At 38.2% G+C, this 17,439-nt stretch overlaps 1 protein-coding gene across 1 annotated transcript; it reads left to right on the top strand.

Annotated features, from left to right (window-relative positions):
• On the top strand, positions 1-9,653 carry SREK1IP1 (SREK1 interacting protein 1). The gene is made up of 5 exons (XM_081940951.1): positions 1-136; positions 4,912-4,959; positions 6,797-6,937; positions 7,138-7,216; positions 8,329-9,653. The coding sequence occupies exons 1-5, from the start codon at positions 124-126 to the stop codon at positions 8,522-8,524; spliced, it is 477 nt and encodes a 158-aa protein (XP_081797077.1). The 5' UTR covers positions 1-123; the 3' UTR covers positions 8,525-9,653.
• Positions 9,654-17,439: the final 7,786 nt, after the last annotated feature.

Genomic DNA, 17,439 nt, shown 5'->3' with positions numbered 1-17,439 from the left:
GCTTAATGGTTCAGCCCTTCACGTTTTCGGGTCAAAGTTCCTCAGTGAGGAACGTTGCCCCCCGCGAGCTCGTCCGGCCGGAGTTAGTTGAGGCTTAGAGGCGGGGAGGGTTGCGCTGGGCGCATGGCGTTGCCAGGTGAGCCGTTGAAAAAAAAGGGATGCGGGGAAGCGACGCAGGGTTCAAATGCGAGTTAGAGCGGCGGCTTTTGCCGGAGGAGCCCGGGAGACGAGGGCAAGCGAGGAAGGCGCGGCTGAAAAACAATCGCACTGAGTGAATCCGATGGCGTCTCAGCAGCCGTTACTTAAATCTCTACATTAAGCCTGGGCTTAATGAAGTCCTTAATGAAATAATTGAATGCATAGCAAATCATTCCTTAGAAGAGGAAAGAAATGATTGAAGGGGAGTTGTTAGCTGCAAGGAAGAATCACGAGGTTACTTTTATGTACCTTGGCTCATAAGCTAAAGGAATTTGCAGGGCTTGATCAAGGATCAGTTGCGTAAAAGGAAATGTGAGATGATGAAGAATTAGATATAGGTAGATAGAATCCTTTATTGGCCAAGTGTGATTGGACACCCAAGAAATTTGTCGTGGGTGCATATGCTCTCAGGGTACATAAGGAGAATAAAATACATTCATCAAGAATAAAAAGATGCAACACTTAATGATAGTCATAGGGTACAAATAGACAACCAGGAAACAATATCAAAATAAACCGTAAGGATACAAGCAACAAAGTTACAGTCCTGCAGTCATAAGTGAGAGGAGATGGGTGATCAGAACAATGAGAAGACTAATAGCAATAGTAATGCAGCCTTAGTGAATGGTTTGACAGTGGTGAGGGAATTATTTGTTTAGCAGAGTGATGGTGTTGGGGAGGAGGGGAAGCTGTCCTTGTGTTTAGTTGTTCTGGTGTGCGGTGCTCTATAGCATCGTTTTGAGGATAAAAGCTGAAACAATTTATGTCCAGGATGCGAGGGGTCTGTAAATATTTTCACAGCCCTCTTTTTGACTTGGTTCCCCCCCCCCCATGAAAAATACTTTATAGGTGTTAATATCTTCACATGTTTAATTTTTGAAGAATTAACCCAGATATTTTGTAGTCCCGTCTTGTGGTCTCCATCATCCTTCCCAACAACTGAATTTGGGATGATTGATGAGTTCTCAGGCATAGGCCATCAGTAGTAATGTAGAGTAGTTGGCCATGCATAAGCAACTCTCATTGCTTCAGACAGCTTCATTACAGCCAGCCTATCTTTCACTTACTAGAGACCACCTTCCATCGAATGAAAGATAAATGCGGAAAAAAAAGTCATGGCCAGGGTTCCTAAAAAGGGTGGTCTGAGGACTCTTGGGGGTCCCCCCAAGACCTTTTTGGGGCTCCATGACATCAACATTATTTGCCAGATGTTGAAGATATTTGCAAACATTTAAAACAATTACTTTTATTATTATTTTGTTTGTTAAAAGTATAGGGTTTCCCCCCCATGAAAAATACTTTATTGGTGTTAATATCTTAACGTTTAATGTGATTTTTACGTGATTTAGAAATCTACCAATGTGCCAATTTTAATTTTTAACACTGTAAATATTCTTAAATATAACCCATGCAAATCAAAGTTTTTGAGGGAAGAAGGCCTGAGAGCAAAAAGTGTGAGAAACACTTGTCTATATAAGTCTATCTAGGAAATTGATGGATAGACCAGTCCTATCCTGCTTTTTGCATTTGGGAGATTAGCCAAGATGGGGATAAAGTATCATATCAAACAGTTTATAAACCATACTTACTGGAATTACATAAATCATAAACTGCAAACAAGCAAACTACATTTTGGCTTAATGAAAATCCTGAAAGTCTGTTGAACTTCTGTTTGTTTATATTCACATTTTCGCTATCAAACTTAATATGCAAGGTTTTAATTAAGATTTTAATTAAAACGTTTTTAACCCATTATTTTAAAAATAAAATTGTTAGTCATTCTAGTATTATAAATCCCACGATCGCAAGTTTGTAGTTTCAGTTTTATATTCTATTGCTTATCCAGATATTTAAATGTTAATATTTGGCAGCGGGCGGAAAAACCTATACACAGACCTATGTAACTTTACAACATTCATTAATATACTTCCTGTTTGATACCCTATAAATTTACATACTATGATATTTAGTGAACATATGACAAATTGAAGTGGGGAGAAACAGGAATTGGGGGGGTTCAGTTATTCTTTCCAGAGTACAGAGCACCAGGATGAATTCAGGATATAGAACAGTACAGGTAGTCCTCAACTTATAACAATTGACCCCAACATTTCTCTTGCTAGGCAAGACAGTTATTAAGTGCCCAGTTTTATGACCTTTTTGCCAAAGTTGTTAAACAAATCACTGCAGTTTTTAAGTGACATGTGGTTCTTATGCAAATCCAGCTTCCTTCATTAAACTTTGCTTGTCGGAAGCCAGCTGGAAAGCTTACAGATGATGATCACATGAACCTGGGACAGTGTAACAGGCATAAAAACATGCCAGTTGCCAAGCATCCAAATTCTGTTCATATCACCATGGAGATGCTACAATGGTTGTGTGAAAACCGCTCATAAGTCACTTTTGTTCAGTGCCATTATAACTTCGAATGTTCATTAAATGAATGGTTGTAAGCCAAAGACTTACCTATATGGTTGACTTTTGTTAACATGACAACAGTATTCTGGATGGCTTGGAAATTAAGAAGGGTTAGACCCAATTAGTACTCTGATGAGAGCCATTAGAAAATCACAAACTTTACAGTTAAATTCAAAAGAATACCTGAAAGAAAGCATTAGTAAGCCACTTCTGAAATGCTTGACTGAAAACTATGCTTGGAAGCTTAATTTGAAGGACACTTAGAGCAGTGGTTCTCAACCTTCCCAATGCTGCGGCCCTTTAATACAGTTCCTCATGTTGTGGTGACCCCCAACCATAAAATTGGTGTCTCGGTTCCTAAGACCATCGAAAATATGTGTTTTCCGATGGTCTTAGGCGACCCCTGTGAAAGGATCGTTTGACCCTCAAAGGGGTCCTGACCCACACGTTGAGAACCACTGCCTTAGAGGCAGAGATGCTTCTGCTTTCCTCCTGTTCTTTCATTGGGGCAATAAAGATGCAATTCATAACATTTATGTCCTTCAGTGCATGTAGACTTATGAATAACAAAGCTACTATAAAAGTTAATATTTTTAAAGAAAACAATGAAGACAAAAGGAGTTAGAAAAGGATTAGTTAATGAAAACAGGCAGGTGCAGCAAGTTAAATGTACCTGGTCAATAGTTTTCTAAGTAGGAAGGCATTGAAAAACAATATTGCCTGACTTTTCTCCCCCTGTTCCTATCTAATGCTGAACAAGAAGTGGAAGAATGTACTAGGTTTAGTATAGCCCTTCCAGCAGTTCTTAGACCTCAGATATCTAAGTGCTAATGGACATGTCGCTCTCACAGAGAGGGACTCCTCCGGGTGCCGTCCACTAAGCAATGCCAGCGGGCGACGCCCAGGAGTAGGGCCTTGTCTGTGATGGGCCCGACCCTCTGGAATGACCTTCCCCCGGATATCAGGACTACCACCGACCTCCGCTCCTTCCGTAAGAAGCTAAAAACCCACCTGTTCAATTTAGCCGGCCTGGCCTAATTCCCAATTTTAGTCCCTCAAGCCTGCATTTTAAAGTTTTTTAGGGGTATGCTTTTTAGTTGTTTTTAATTTTTACTTTTCTGTACAGCTGTATTAGGTTTAATTCGTTTTTAAGGGTATAGGATATTTAACTTTTGTATTCGTTTTAATGAGACACCTGTACACCGCTCCGAGTCCCTTTGGGGAGAGGGGGCGGTCTATAAATTCTGAAAAATAAATAAATAAATAAATAAATGTTTTAGCAATAGGACCAATTTGGTCTAGTGCAGGGTTGTCCAAACTTGGGAACTTTAAGACTTGTGGACTTCAACTCCCAGAATTCCTTTTCCAGTCAGGTTGGCTCAGGAACTCTGGCACTGAAGCACACAAGTCTTAAAGCTGTCAAGTTTGGACACCCCTGGTCTAGTGGTTAAGGCACTAGGCTAGGCTGATCTGAAGAGTGAGGTCCCATCCTGCTTTAGGCATGAAAGCAATCCAACTCACCTCACATGGGTGGTGGTTGTGGGGAAAATAGGAGGAAGAAAAATTAGGTATGTTTGCTTTGAGTTGTTTTATAATAATAATGAAGGTGAGATATAAATAAATAAAAACGACCTAGCTAGCTATAGAAAATACTGGACATCGTTCAATATTTGAAGGCTATTGCACTGGGGAAAGCTGTGCACACTTTTTATATATAAAGCAAGTCTTTTCTCCATTCACATGTTAATTGTTTGCCAAATTCTTTGCAATTGTGGTTGTTCCTGTTTTATTTCAACCAGAGCTCATCAACTCTATATGTTCTATATACATTGCTAGGAAACAGTAATTTACACATTGCTTGGATTTTTTTATGGTTTTCATTGTATTGTGCCTTCTGCCATATTGGCCTAGAAGTAGCACTAAGTCCGTGTATAATTTTATGTGAGCTGCAAATAGAAAAGGCAGCTTAATTCTGCCAAACAGTGTAATGTAGAAAAAGTGGTCCTCTGTTGTAGAATTTAATCTACATAAAAATGCTGCAAGCCCAGTATCAACATTTTATTTAAGAAACATCCCTGGCTCCGCGATTTAATTTATGAGATCAGTGTAACAAGTCACAATTTGGCCCTAACCACTGTAATTGTAGATGGCTGCTATTTTTATTATGCATTGCACAGGAAGGTAAAGGTAAAATTTACAAAATTATTATTGGGACTGTTGCATCAAGAAGTTTCCTGTACATTGAATATTTCTAGAATGTCCACAAACTAATAAGAAATCTCCTTGGCTTTTTAGGTGGAAATAAGGATAATATCAGGGCAGGGTGCAAGAAATGTGGCTATCGTAAGTATCTACAAAGATGAAGATACAGTTCTGAAAATGAACAGGTTGGAATGAGTCTTCTTGCAATCTATCACTTGTATTAGCAGCAGCACTTGTAGGGGAGTTGGTAAACATTTATTTTTTGGCTGATTTATTTGTAGTATGGTGCTTGACTGTTAAGGAAATACTGAAATTCAAAATACTGAAGGAAATAAGGGAAAAGTGAATTTCAATTCCTTATTGGTCAAGTGCCATACTAAAAATCAGTCAAAAAATGAATAATTGCTCCCCAATCTTTATATCACTAAGTGGTTCTATGGTTTTACTTATCAAAACATAGTAATTTTGGCTTTCTTTTTGTAAAATGATGACATGGTGTACATGTTTTGCACTGTTGTTCATCTGAGGTTGTATTTACCTACTTTTAAGAATTGCTATGGTAAGGACCAGGTGTTTTTTTATTACGTCCTGATATGTAAAATCATAGAATTCAAAGAGGATGTACTTTCTTTTTCACATGATTCTAGTAGTGAGGTGGAGGTATTGTGTTCTTTGCTAAATCAGCCTTAGTTCTTTATAAACAGTGGAAAGAGAGGGATGGGAATTGTAGTCCTCATAGTAGTTTGCTGATCTTGAAATAAGTGACCTAAGACATGTTTAAAACAAAAAACTCTGTCTATAAAGAACTGGAGAATCTGCTAGGGTAGAACATAATAAGTTGAACAAGCTTGTCAACCTAATCTACTACAATGAACAATACATAATAGCTTTGCCAACCAAACACACACACACACACAAGCATTTATTATTTACTGCAAGTATTTTATTTATTTTGAACATATATAACTGAAAGAAACATGCAAATTATATAGTTTTTGCTAATAAACATCACCAATGGATGTATAAGAGAACTTAGTGCTTGATCTAATTTTAAATTGAATAATGCTGGTATGGTGCTGAAGCAATTTTGTTTAAGATATGATTGATGATCTAAAGATAGGTTTTTTGTATAGGAATAATACATTTGTAATATTACATGTATCGGTAAATGTTTATCATTATTTTTATACGTCTGCAATAGTTTCTGAGCAACATTTGATCTACTTTGTATTCTGTTAGTGTCTTCAGTGGTTAATGGTATTTGAATTGTTGATATGCAGAATCATAAAAGGAAAAAAGGAATGTGCTTATGGATTTTTTTTTTATTGTTTGACACTTGGCTTATAACTGAAAAAACTAGACAGGAAAATATTTTCTATTAACCTTTATAAATTGGCTTATATTTTCACATGCAAATTTTATGTTTTTTCTTCTTATTTCATATTTATGTCATAAAAATTATAGCTGCCCACTACATAATACATATTAGAAGAATTTTCTGCAAAAATAATGATTTAAGTGAGCAATGTCCATATTTTTTTAAAAATCAAAATCAAATTAAATGAATTTTCTGAGATGTTACAATGAAGTTACATTTTCTTGCCATTATGTTTATTATTTTGTATTATAGTAAGGATTTACTATGTGCTCCATTGCAAAGCACACCCACATAAAATACAACAATAGCATCCATGTTATTAACCTTGAAGAAAGTGCCATATCTGCTGTGAAAAACGGAAATGAAAATATTTTCAGTGTTAAGTATTGTTGCTAAGAAAAACTACATGGATGTATCTACAAAGATACCAGGAAATGAGCTTGAGTAGAAGGAGACTTTACTTTTGAACTTTTACCAAAAGGGGAAGAGAAAAATAAATTAAAATTTCCTGACTTTTTTTTTTTTACTTGCTTACTGAACAGTACACTTTTGTTGTTTGTTTTTCCTAAAATCTCTTTTCCTTTCTCAAACTTTACTTAGCCGGTCATCTGACATTTGAGTGCCGAAACTTTCTCCGTGTGGATCCCAAACGAGACATTGTTTTAGATGTGAGTAGCACAAGCAGCGAAGAGAGTGAGGAAGAAGAGCTGGGAAAACTTGATGCCGTTCCAGAAAAGCAGGGTAGGTTTGATCGTCTTATATTTGTCTTTGTTGTTTTTCTTTGGCAATTGTCTTTTCGGAACACCAGCTTTTCTACAATGCTGTCAGGACATCTGCCAGAAGAAAGAATGGCCTTTTTCAGTTCTCTTTGCAGTCAGTCCTTAAAGCCGTATGGTTCCAAGTTCAAGAATCACTAAAATTTTAATCACTCTAATTTACAGGTATTTCTGATGAAGCAGAAAAGAAAAAGATCCAAAAGAAGAGCAAGGAAAAATCAAAATTAAAGAAATCAAGAAAAAGGTAGCAAAACTAAAACAATAGTACTGGTAGTCCTTGCCTTGCCATAGTCCGTTTAGTGACCATTCATAGTTACAAAGGCACTAAGAAAAGTGACTTATCATGGTTGCCCCATCCCCATGGTCACACGATCAAAATTCAGACTCTTGGCAACTAACTCGTATTTATGACGGTTGCAGTGTCCCTGGGTCATGTGATCACCTTATGACAAGCAGTCAACGGGGAACCAGTTTCACTTAGCAACCGTGTGACTAATGTAACAGCTGCAACTGTGGCAAGAAAGATCGTAAAATAGGGCAAAACTCAATTAACAATGCCTTGCTTAGCAACAGAAATGTAGGTCGAGGACTACCTGTAGTCAAATTGCTAAAAGCATATGAAGATGCCAAATCAGACAATATATTATTCTATTAAAAGAAAAAAGGAAACAACACTTTGAGATTCTGAAACGTTTCTTGTAGTTTTCTGCAAGTCCAAAAAAGAACTTTGTTTTGGGTAGCCCAATAATACTTGCTTGGGCAAGATTATATTAAGCCACAATGTGGTTGCAGGAAACTAGCTATTATAGATTGAGTAGATCATGTTTAATCAAGCCCTAAATCATAGTTCAAGCACAATAGAACAGATTCACTGAAAAGAATGGTATATATATTAGTCTGGATGCAACTCTTAAATTTACTACAAATAACAGTTTTAAACTACTTTAGCTTGATTGCAAGTTTCATAATTCAGGTAGAAGTAGCTAGATTGTCTCTGCTCCATTTCTTTTCTGTTTTTATTGAGTGCATCTGTACTTAACATCTGTTTCCTCTGTTTTTGCTCTTAAATAATTATTTTTTTCATCTATAAACCTTAGTTATCTTAGTGTAACCCCTGAGCCTGTAGAATTTCTGCCTACTATATGGGTGATGCCTTTTAGCAAATTAATTCCTTATTAATATATTATCCCCAACCAGAGGATAGTTTCTCAAATAAAGAAAGTCTGTAATAGAATAAAAGGCTATAGAAATTTTGGTGTATTTAGCTACGGTAATTAGGTTTACCCAAAGTTTTATGTTTAGCATTTAGTGTTTTAATTATATCATAAACTACATTTATAATCCTACGTTTTATAGATCTCATTCTTCAAGCATCACAGAAGATGATGAACCTAAATCAAAAAAGCAGAAGTCCCATAAAAAAGAAAAGAAGAAAGTGAAAAAGAATAAATCCAAGAAAAGAAAACATCATCACAAAAAGGGAGGAAAAAAACACAAAAGAGGAAAAGATTCTTCATCTTCCAATAGTTCAGATTCTTCTAGCAATGATTGAAAACCAAGACTTGGGATAATCTACGTCAATCCAAGTTCAAATAATGCCACAAGATATATAATAATTTATTTTAAAAATCTCTTTGTATTAAACTTTTTGGGAGGGGGAGGGGGGACTAAAGTCTTCATTCTCTTTTGTGGGTTTCAATCTCTATTTGTACTTTCTGATTGAAAATTATTTGACATTAAAATCTTAGAAGTAATTGTTATTTCTAAGATTTTAATCTCAACAATTACAAAGTATTCACATACAAAATACAGTAATTTTAGTTGTACAGTCCTATGGTTTTCTTTTACCACTTCTGATAATCATTGGGTACCTGCCAAGAGACTGCTGTTCCGCAGATTCTAGATCCCATTTATTTCCATTATAGGCCCCGGAATGAGAAGGAAAAGAACCCCTACCCAATTCCATAGTGAGCATTTATATCCCTTAACTGGGAACACCTGGAGAAGTTCCACTTGCATCAGCATCTGTTCCAGTAGAAAACTAGGAGAGCATGGAACCAGTAATTTTCTCTCTTTAATTTCTCTCTTTTTTTCTGACCCATGGAAATATTTTTTCTTTGTGTTCTGTTATAAAGATACATGTTCTTTTACATGTTTAGTAAAACTAGAAGGGAATATGCATCTTAGAAAATTTTGAAACATACAATCATTGCTACTTATAGCAGATGATTTTAGAACTAATTCTAAGAGTAAGTAGTTCTAGAATCATCAACTATAAGTAGAAGTGATTATATTGTGTACAGCATGGAAGGGAAAAAAGTGTGAAGATGCTGAAAGGCTGTTGTAGCATATTATAAGTGCATGTGGTAGAAGCATCTCTGGATCAGGATGTAAGTTTGTGAGAGTAAATATTGGGAATTAAATGAGCAAAGTGGACATTTTTAAGCACCAAGTGATTTTTTTCTAGTAAATATCCTGTTTTTTGACCACTTGAACTAATGATGAAAACTATTTTTATGCTGATTTTTTATTTCCATGTTGTTTCTTGCAATTATTTGTATAGATGAAAAATTAGAATATACTTTTTTTTGGACCAAAGAAGTAAACATGATTGAATTTGTAAGCAAAATGATTGCTTTATTGTGCTTAGTTTGCTAAAAAAAAATTAAAAGGTCATTCTTTTACCACCAAGTGCTTCTTTTTTCCACTGGAAAAATGGTGTGAGAACCAGTGAAGGGGAATATCTTCTATATCTTCAATAGTTCTGCCTCATTTGTTTTGAGGCTGTTTACATGATATTGCAGTATGTGCCATTTCAGAGTAAAAGTTGCAGATATAATATTTTAAAAATGTTATCTTGACAACATACACATAGGGGCTAAGTAACTATGTTTATTAGATGCAGCATATTAGATTCAAAGGGAGAAAGATGCTTTGAAGTACATAGCTATTTAGTTGAGCAGCAATTTGTAATATTGTGGCAATTAATTCTTGATGGTGTTATATTAAATAATTCCCCATAGGCCAGTAATTCTTCTGTTTGCCGACAGGGACAACTAAGAATCCAACTTCCTGTATAGACAGTACACTACATCTTAAACTTTCAAATTGTGTATCAGATATTGACAGGCACTGTAAGAACTCATTAAAGAAATAGCTCAGGAATTTAAAATAAGATCTGTCTACTCACAAAAAATATTCACATTAAGTGGTAGAAATTAATGCTTACCTTCTTGGACATCCCTGCATCATCAGATATAAATAGTATTGTTTTGCTGCTGACACACACACAAACACATAATGAAACTCTTCACAAACCTGTAATTTTGTGATCAGAGTTGGAAGTAGGGTTGCTTTATTCTACCTATTGCTTGGCTATTTTGAAAATAAAAGAACTCCATCCCATCCAGGCAGAGGTATTCAGCCAGTTTGGACTGGTTTGGGCAAAACGGTAGTGGACATTTTGAGTAGTTCGGAGAACCTCCAAATACCACCTCTGGTTGCCCCTCCCTCCCCCCTATCGTTCCCTGTCCTCTATTCCCTTGTTTTTGTAGCTCAGCTGATTCGCGCGGCAGAGTGGATTGCCGCGCCTCAGCTGAGCTAAAAAATCAGCAGCTCACCAGCGCCAACACCGAGGGCGGTCTGAGTGCTTGCACGTATGCGCAAAACGCACGTTAGGCACGCACACGAAACGCACTTTCATAGAACTGGTAGGAAAAGATTTGGCATCCCACCACTGCATCCATGGAACAAATAGTAATGTGGGCATGATTTAACAAGGTCAGTGAGTTGACATTAGTCAAATGGTGCTTAAAGTAGTGAAGTTCCCACTGCCACCACATATAACACGCTCAAGAAAATATAGCAAGAGGGGGAAAAAACGGCTGTCAGCTCAGAAAAAAGTGAGAGAGATTTTGTTCATGTTGCATTGAGATACTAAGCTATCATGGTTAGGCAAATATTCTATTCTGTCACTAGTAGCAACCATGATATTGCTATAAATTGCTTTTGGAATCTATTGCTGAAATGTATACGCCAAGGCAGCTAATCATTGGCCCAAGAAAAGGTGAACTCGCATAAAATAATGTGGGAGGTGGGTTCCCCCACCCAACAACTTGCCTAATATAATCTTAAACAGCAGGCACTGCCAGTTGTCTGGTTTCACACACTAGGCTAAACCATAATGTTATTTGTGAACCCAGACAGTATCTTAGTGATCTATTATTCATTAGGTTTATATGGGTGCGTATATCAATTACTGGAGAAGAGCCTAATGCTGTGAACGATTGAGGGCAAAAGGAGAAAAGGACGGCAGAGAATGAGGTGGCTGGATGGAGTCATTGAAGCAGTAGGCGTGAGCTTAAATGGACTCTGGGGGATGGTGGAGGACAGGAAGGCCTGGAGGAACGTTGTCCATGGGGTCATGATGGGTCAGACACGACTTCGCAACTGGCAACAACAACATCAAATACTTGATTCTGATCAGCTAATAATTAAACGCTGTAAAGTAAATAAACCAAACCATATATTAGCCTGTCTGTCTATTCAGAGGGATCAAAGCCAAAAAATGTGGACAACTTTATTTTCTCAGAGATCAAATTGGATGCAACCAGTGGTGGGTTTCAAAATTTTTTAGAACCTCTTCTGTAGGTGTGGCCTGCTTTATGGGAGTGTCTTGCCGGCCATGTGACCAGGTGGGAGAGACTTGCTGGCAATGTGACCGGGTAGGAGTGGCTTGCCGGCCTCTTCTATAGAAGAGGTTAGAACTGGCAGGAACCCACCCCTGGATGCAACCGATTCAAAGCAATTGAATACACAAGCTTGTTTATTACCCTGTATAGATGCCGCTACCCAGTAAGGCACATAGCAGACAAGCAACTTTGCAAAACAATCTGGCAAGCAAGATGAAGAGGATAGAAAAGATGCTCCACATAATCCTAAATAATTGGATTATGCAGTGAAGAGAATTGTTCTTAGGAGCAGGTCACCCCTTCCAAGCAGCATTTTCTTACTCATATCTTCAGAAGGTCTGAAAGAAGAAGAATGTGCTACAATCCTAGACAAATTGAACCAAGGAATAAAATCCCCAAATCAGACTCAAGGTATTCACTCTGTCTCAAAGACTTGAAAAGGCCATGTTTTAAGGGCTTTCTCAAACAACAACAGGGTTGGGGATGTGTTGATTTGGGAGGAGAACCTTGACCGTTGGGGCCGCTGTCTAATAAGAGGGATAGATATATTGGGAGATGAGCAGTGCTGCAAGTAACTGGGTCTTGAGGTTTTATACATTTTCTGTTTGTACGAAAAACATCTGATGTGTTGCAGGATGGCAAAGAAAGGATACTGATATGGGGCTGCTTTCTAGCTGGAGAATCTGCTGTGAAAGGGAGAAGCACTCTCAGAACCAGAGGTGGTATTCTATCAGTTTGGGCCAGTTCGCTCGAACCAGTAGCAGAAATCGCTGGTGGGCCCACCCACCTCCCCTAACTCTATTTTGTCCTATTTAGGGATGTTTTTGTAGCAAAGCGCATGTACAGAAGACCAGGTGCATCCATGGACGGTACGTGTACGAGCGAAGTGAGCATGCACACACATTTGCGAACCAGTACGGAAGATAAGTGAAAACCACCCCTGCTCAGAACCACCTTTTGGGGACTGAATCTAAAACACCATACGTTCTTACCTGGTGGTTCTTTATAGTAACTTTCCTTTCAGATTGTTACTTGTTACATTTGCTTGCTATAAAACATCTGCCAGAGTATCCCATCTCCTTTTCATAGACAATCTGAAATTGTATGGGAAAACACCATCTGAAATAGAATTGTTGCTCAACAATATCTGTATGTATAGGCAAGATATTGCTATGGAGTTTGGATAGGACAAATGTGTCACACTCACCACCGACAGGGGAAAAATAGTGAAAACCAATGATCATTACAAATACTTGGGCATCCTTCAAGTTGACATCAAACACACTGAAGTCAAGAAAAAAGTTAGAAGTGGAGAAAATACCATCAAGGCAATTAACATTTAGGCAGTTCTGATCATTAAATTCATGACTGGAATGGACTCAAGCAGAATTAAAAACCCTGAATAGGAAGACCAGAAAAATAATTACAATGAATCATGCCCTTCATCCATATAGCGAAATTGAAAGACTACTTAAAGAAAATAGGTGGGTGTGGAACGCTGAAGAAGAAAAGGGCATTGGAAGAATATTTGAAGGGCATTGAAGAAGATGCATTGAAACTAATATACCACGTGGGCTTACTGAATTGCGGAAACATCAAACTGGCATGGCAATAGCTACGAGAAGGAACCTTGAAAAAGGTAGAGGAGCTAATTCTGGCTGCACAAAACCAAGCCTTAAGAACAAATGCATAGGACTTCCGGTTCCGGCGGCTACGGCGACGGGCAAGGACTTTGCCCACTCCCGCTCTTCGGGGGGCTTCCCCCATCCTCGGGGGGGGCACAGGACGCCCCGAAGAGGCGCCCTGCCGAAGGAGCGGCTCGCGGAAGGCTCTGGCACCGGCGGCGGCTGGTGGGGGCTTTTCCGCTTTGCTCCAGGCACCGGGGAGCAGTTTTGGAGGACGCGCCTGCGTCTCGCCCCATGCTGATCGGAGAACGCAAAACTGAAGGAAGCAGCGGCGGTGCGGTGAGATGCTTCCTCTCTTCATCCCCTTACTTTTGAGTTGATGGACTTTTCAGTAATTTTAAAAGTTAATCTTTCGGATTTATTCTTGGAGGAGCGGCTAGAGGGGAGGGGGATTTCCCCCCCCCTTGGACAAGCGGCTTGTAAAAATTCTGCTCTCACCCCCAGGGGAAGGAGGAGGGGGGAGAGCCAACTAATGATGCCTCACCCCAGTAAAAGTGTTTTTCATGGGACTTAGTTCCAGAACTTATTGATGACCTGAGAACTTTTTGAACTTTTAAAATTTTTCCTATGCCTCTGAGCCCAAAGCTGGCAGGGCAAGATGGCACACTTCCGTTGTCTTCATGAACTGTGAAACCTGACTCCACCTTTAAAATTCAGGCTTCCGGTCTTTGTCTCCGTGTCACCCAGAGGAATCTCTTGTGGATTGTTATTTCCTGAACTCTTTGGAGAAAAAACTTTCATCTATTGCTAGAGTGACTAAAGAAACTCCCACCTGTTTGGATCCTCTGCCTTCTGGACTCATCTGCCTGCTCTATTTCTCCAGCTGCCCAGTCTCTACACTGACTGATCTCTTTGTTTTATAAACCATGTCTCCAAAAAGACCACCCCCGGGAAAACCTGGCTTTGCTACTTCTGCACCGACATCTGCAACATCCAGTCCTGCCACACAGTCAAAGATTACAGAACTGATGCAACCTAAGAGTACAGAGATGGATTTGCAACAAATGCTCCAGCAACTCATACAGGGCCAGGAAGAAATTAAGAAACAATTAAAAGAAATGAAGGAAGAAATTAAAGAGAATCAAGTCCAAATTTATAAGAACTCACAGAGACTGGACCTTGTGGAGGGTGGGGTGGCGGAGGCGAGAGGGGGGGTAGAGGCTTTACAGAAGGGAAACAAAGAACTTGATATCCAACAAATGAAAACAGAGTTTGAGAGAATGTCCTTTTATCTTAGATTTCAAAATGTAATAGAAGCAGATGGGGAAAATATAAGGGACATTATGACTAATATTCTAGCTGAATACATACACAAAGATAAACAGCAGATGGAATGGGAGATAGATCTGGTCTATAGAGTGAATTCAGCATATGCCAGAACACACAATGTACCCAGGGAGGTTCATATTAAATTCCTTAGGAAAAGCACAAGAGATGAAATTCTGGGTGTACAAAGGGGGCAAACATTGACATATCATGACAGGGAGATAACCATCCTGAAGCAGATCCCCCAAAAAATTAGGGAGAAAAGGAAAAATTATTCGCAATTGGCGAATAAACTATACCAGAAGGGGGTGTGGTTTAGATGGTTGATGCCTGAAGGTATGCTGATATTCTGGGAGGAGACAAGAATCAGAATCAATACACCCATAGAGGCACAGGCCTTTATGGAAAAAAATAAAGCGAACCTAGAAAAAACAGAAGACACCACAATGGTCACACAGGACACGGGAGGGGCCGGAGCTCTGCCAGCGGGGGGTGAAGGGGCAACACCAAGAAAGCTCAGATCACAAAAATGAATAAGAAAACCACAATGTTATAAACAGACCGAAAGTAATAATGAAATTATATCTAGACTATATATCATAACTATATAAATTGATTGAAAACTATTTTTTCTAGAATTAATATGCTGATTTTTTATGATTATGTATTATTGTTTTATATTTAGATGTATCCTATGAGTTTGGAGGCAGGGGGCGTCTGCCACACTTGCAACTGCCAAAATTTGTAACCATTCCACTTACCCTTTTCCTTATAAATGTTTTAAAAAACCAATAAAACTTTTTGAAAAAAAAAAAAAGAACAAATGCATAGAAAGCCACATCAGCAAAGAAGCTGAAGAAATAGTAGAACCATAAAATAAACAAAATAATAGAAAATGAAGATGCCAAAGTTCTTTGGGACATTAGAATCCAAACAAACTGGCACCTGCCACATAACACCCCAGATTGAACAACTGTCAATATGAAAGACAAAAAACTCTGGATAGTGGATGTTATGGTATCTGAAGACAGCAGAACAGAAAAGAAAAACTGGAGAAAATCACAAAATACGAAGACTTCAAATAGAAATAGATCAACTATGGCAAAAGGAAGCAAAGACAGTATCAATAGGTACACCTTGGGTACAATGCATAAATAATTGGAACACCACTTGAACATTATTGGCATTGACAAAATCACCACCAGTCAATTGCAAAAGGCAGCTTTACCTGGAATACCTTACATCCTTTAACACCATAAAACAACACCTGCTATCCCAGGCCCCAGGAAATACTCAACAGGGGAATAAAAATGCCAAATTGAGTCTAAACATCTGGCTGACTGTGCAATGAACGATTATAATAACAACAGTGACAATTTCAAGAATTTTACCATGAAAGTCTTTTAAAACATCTCTTTAAAATGTCTAGCTCAAGAGATTTTGAGTTAAGTATGGAAAACAGCATTTTGCATGTTTACAAGCTAAAATAAAAATAGTCAGCATGTAATGTTCTGCCTTTGTTTAAGTTAATTGTCACACACACTTCTGCAAGATATATAATTAATTGCCATTCCAACTAAACACTTAAGAAATGTGACCGTTATAATTAAGGACTCTTAGTAATTCTTTGTGCTGTCAAGAGTATGCAGTGCCTACCTTCTCAGAGAGAAGAGATCACCAGATGTTGCCATTTTAGAACAGCTTCTAATTTTTGTGGCTTTGTATAAAGAAATAAATAACAAAGCACCAGAGCATTCACGATGAAATCAACAAACATCAGCACAGCGATGCCCAGTCAAATCAATGCTAAAATGTAATTTGCATTCAAATAAACACACTGAAACAGGTTACCTTTAGTGGCATTGAATTTTGCAGTTATTTTTTTTATCTGCTATTCTTGCACACCAGTATAACTAAACTGCTATTTAATGTGAGATACCAACTCTTATCAGTGCATTCCAACCTTCCTTGTTTATCAACGGGAAGACTCAAATCCAGGAAATCCCTTCTGACATTTCCACAACGTCTGTCCAACTTTATTGATCCCCCAAGAAAGCCAAATGGGTCACTGAACACCCAGACATAGGAAGACATATAAATGACCCCAAGAAAAAGATCCAGGCTTTGAACTACCACAGCAGCCATGGATAATCTTGAATAGGATTCACACCTCACATGGCATCTGCCAGAACTCTCTGTATAAATGGTGCATAGTATCCTCCCCTCTGTGTGACTGCGGGGTCCCACGTCAAACTGTAGATTACGTTGTGATGGGCTGTAAGCTAAGGGTTTATACTTGTCGAGTATCTGATTCTTTTAATATAAATGATGTTGCGCTTCCAATGATTAGATGATCTAGACATTGGTATTTGAACATAATTTTTTTAATATTTATATTCTATTGTCTTTTATTAATCTAGGTGAAATGTTTATGTTGCTAGTCCATGTATGATATTCCATATGCTAAATAATAGTAATAACGGGAGCTACTGTATTAACCTACACTCTATAAGTTTTTCTAAAATAGCAGATACTCACAAACAGTAAGATCCAAATATATTATGGTATGTTGTTGTTGTTGTTGCTGTTATCTGTTTATTTTCCATTTACCGCTTCAGACTTTGTAACTTGCTTTGATTGGATCTCAAATACTTCCATCAGTCAACTCTGAAGTGAACCTGGTTGAAGCCATTTTGTGCTGCCTCATAGTTGCCATGAAGCCTGAGAGGGCGAAGGGAGGAGGAGAGTAGATAGCAGTCAAAACAAAAAGTTTTCCTGTGGGAACCAAGGTCATTGTAATAGGTTTCTGTTGGAGGAGGAGGCAA

This window comes from Natrix helvetica (assembly GCF_964273705.1).
Source record: "Natrix helvetica genome assembly, chromosome: 2".
Taxonomy (NCBI): domain Eukaryota; kingdom Metazoa; phylum Chordata; class Lepidosauria; order Squamata; family Natricidae; genus Natrix; species Natrix helvetica.
Note: the sequence above shows the minus strand (reverse complement) of the source record. Positions and strands in the feature narration are given on the sequence as shown.

What these genes read in the sequence shown, in the direction of transcription:
- SREK1IP1 (XM_081940951.1), top strand. An exon ending in GTGCAAGAAATGTGGCTATC is followed by an intron (nt 4,960 to 6,796) that starts GTAAGTATCTAC and finishes AACTTTACTTAG; the next exon opens with CCGGTCATCTGACATTTGAG. An exon ending in TTAAAGAAATCAAGAAAAAG is followed by an intron (nt 7,217 to 8,328) that starts GTAGCAAAACTA and finishes TACGTTTTATAG; the next exon opens with ATCTCATTCTTCAAGCATCA.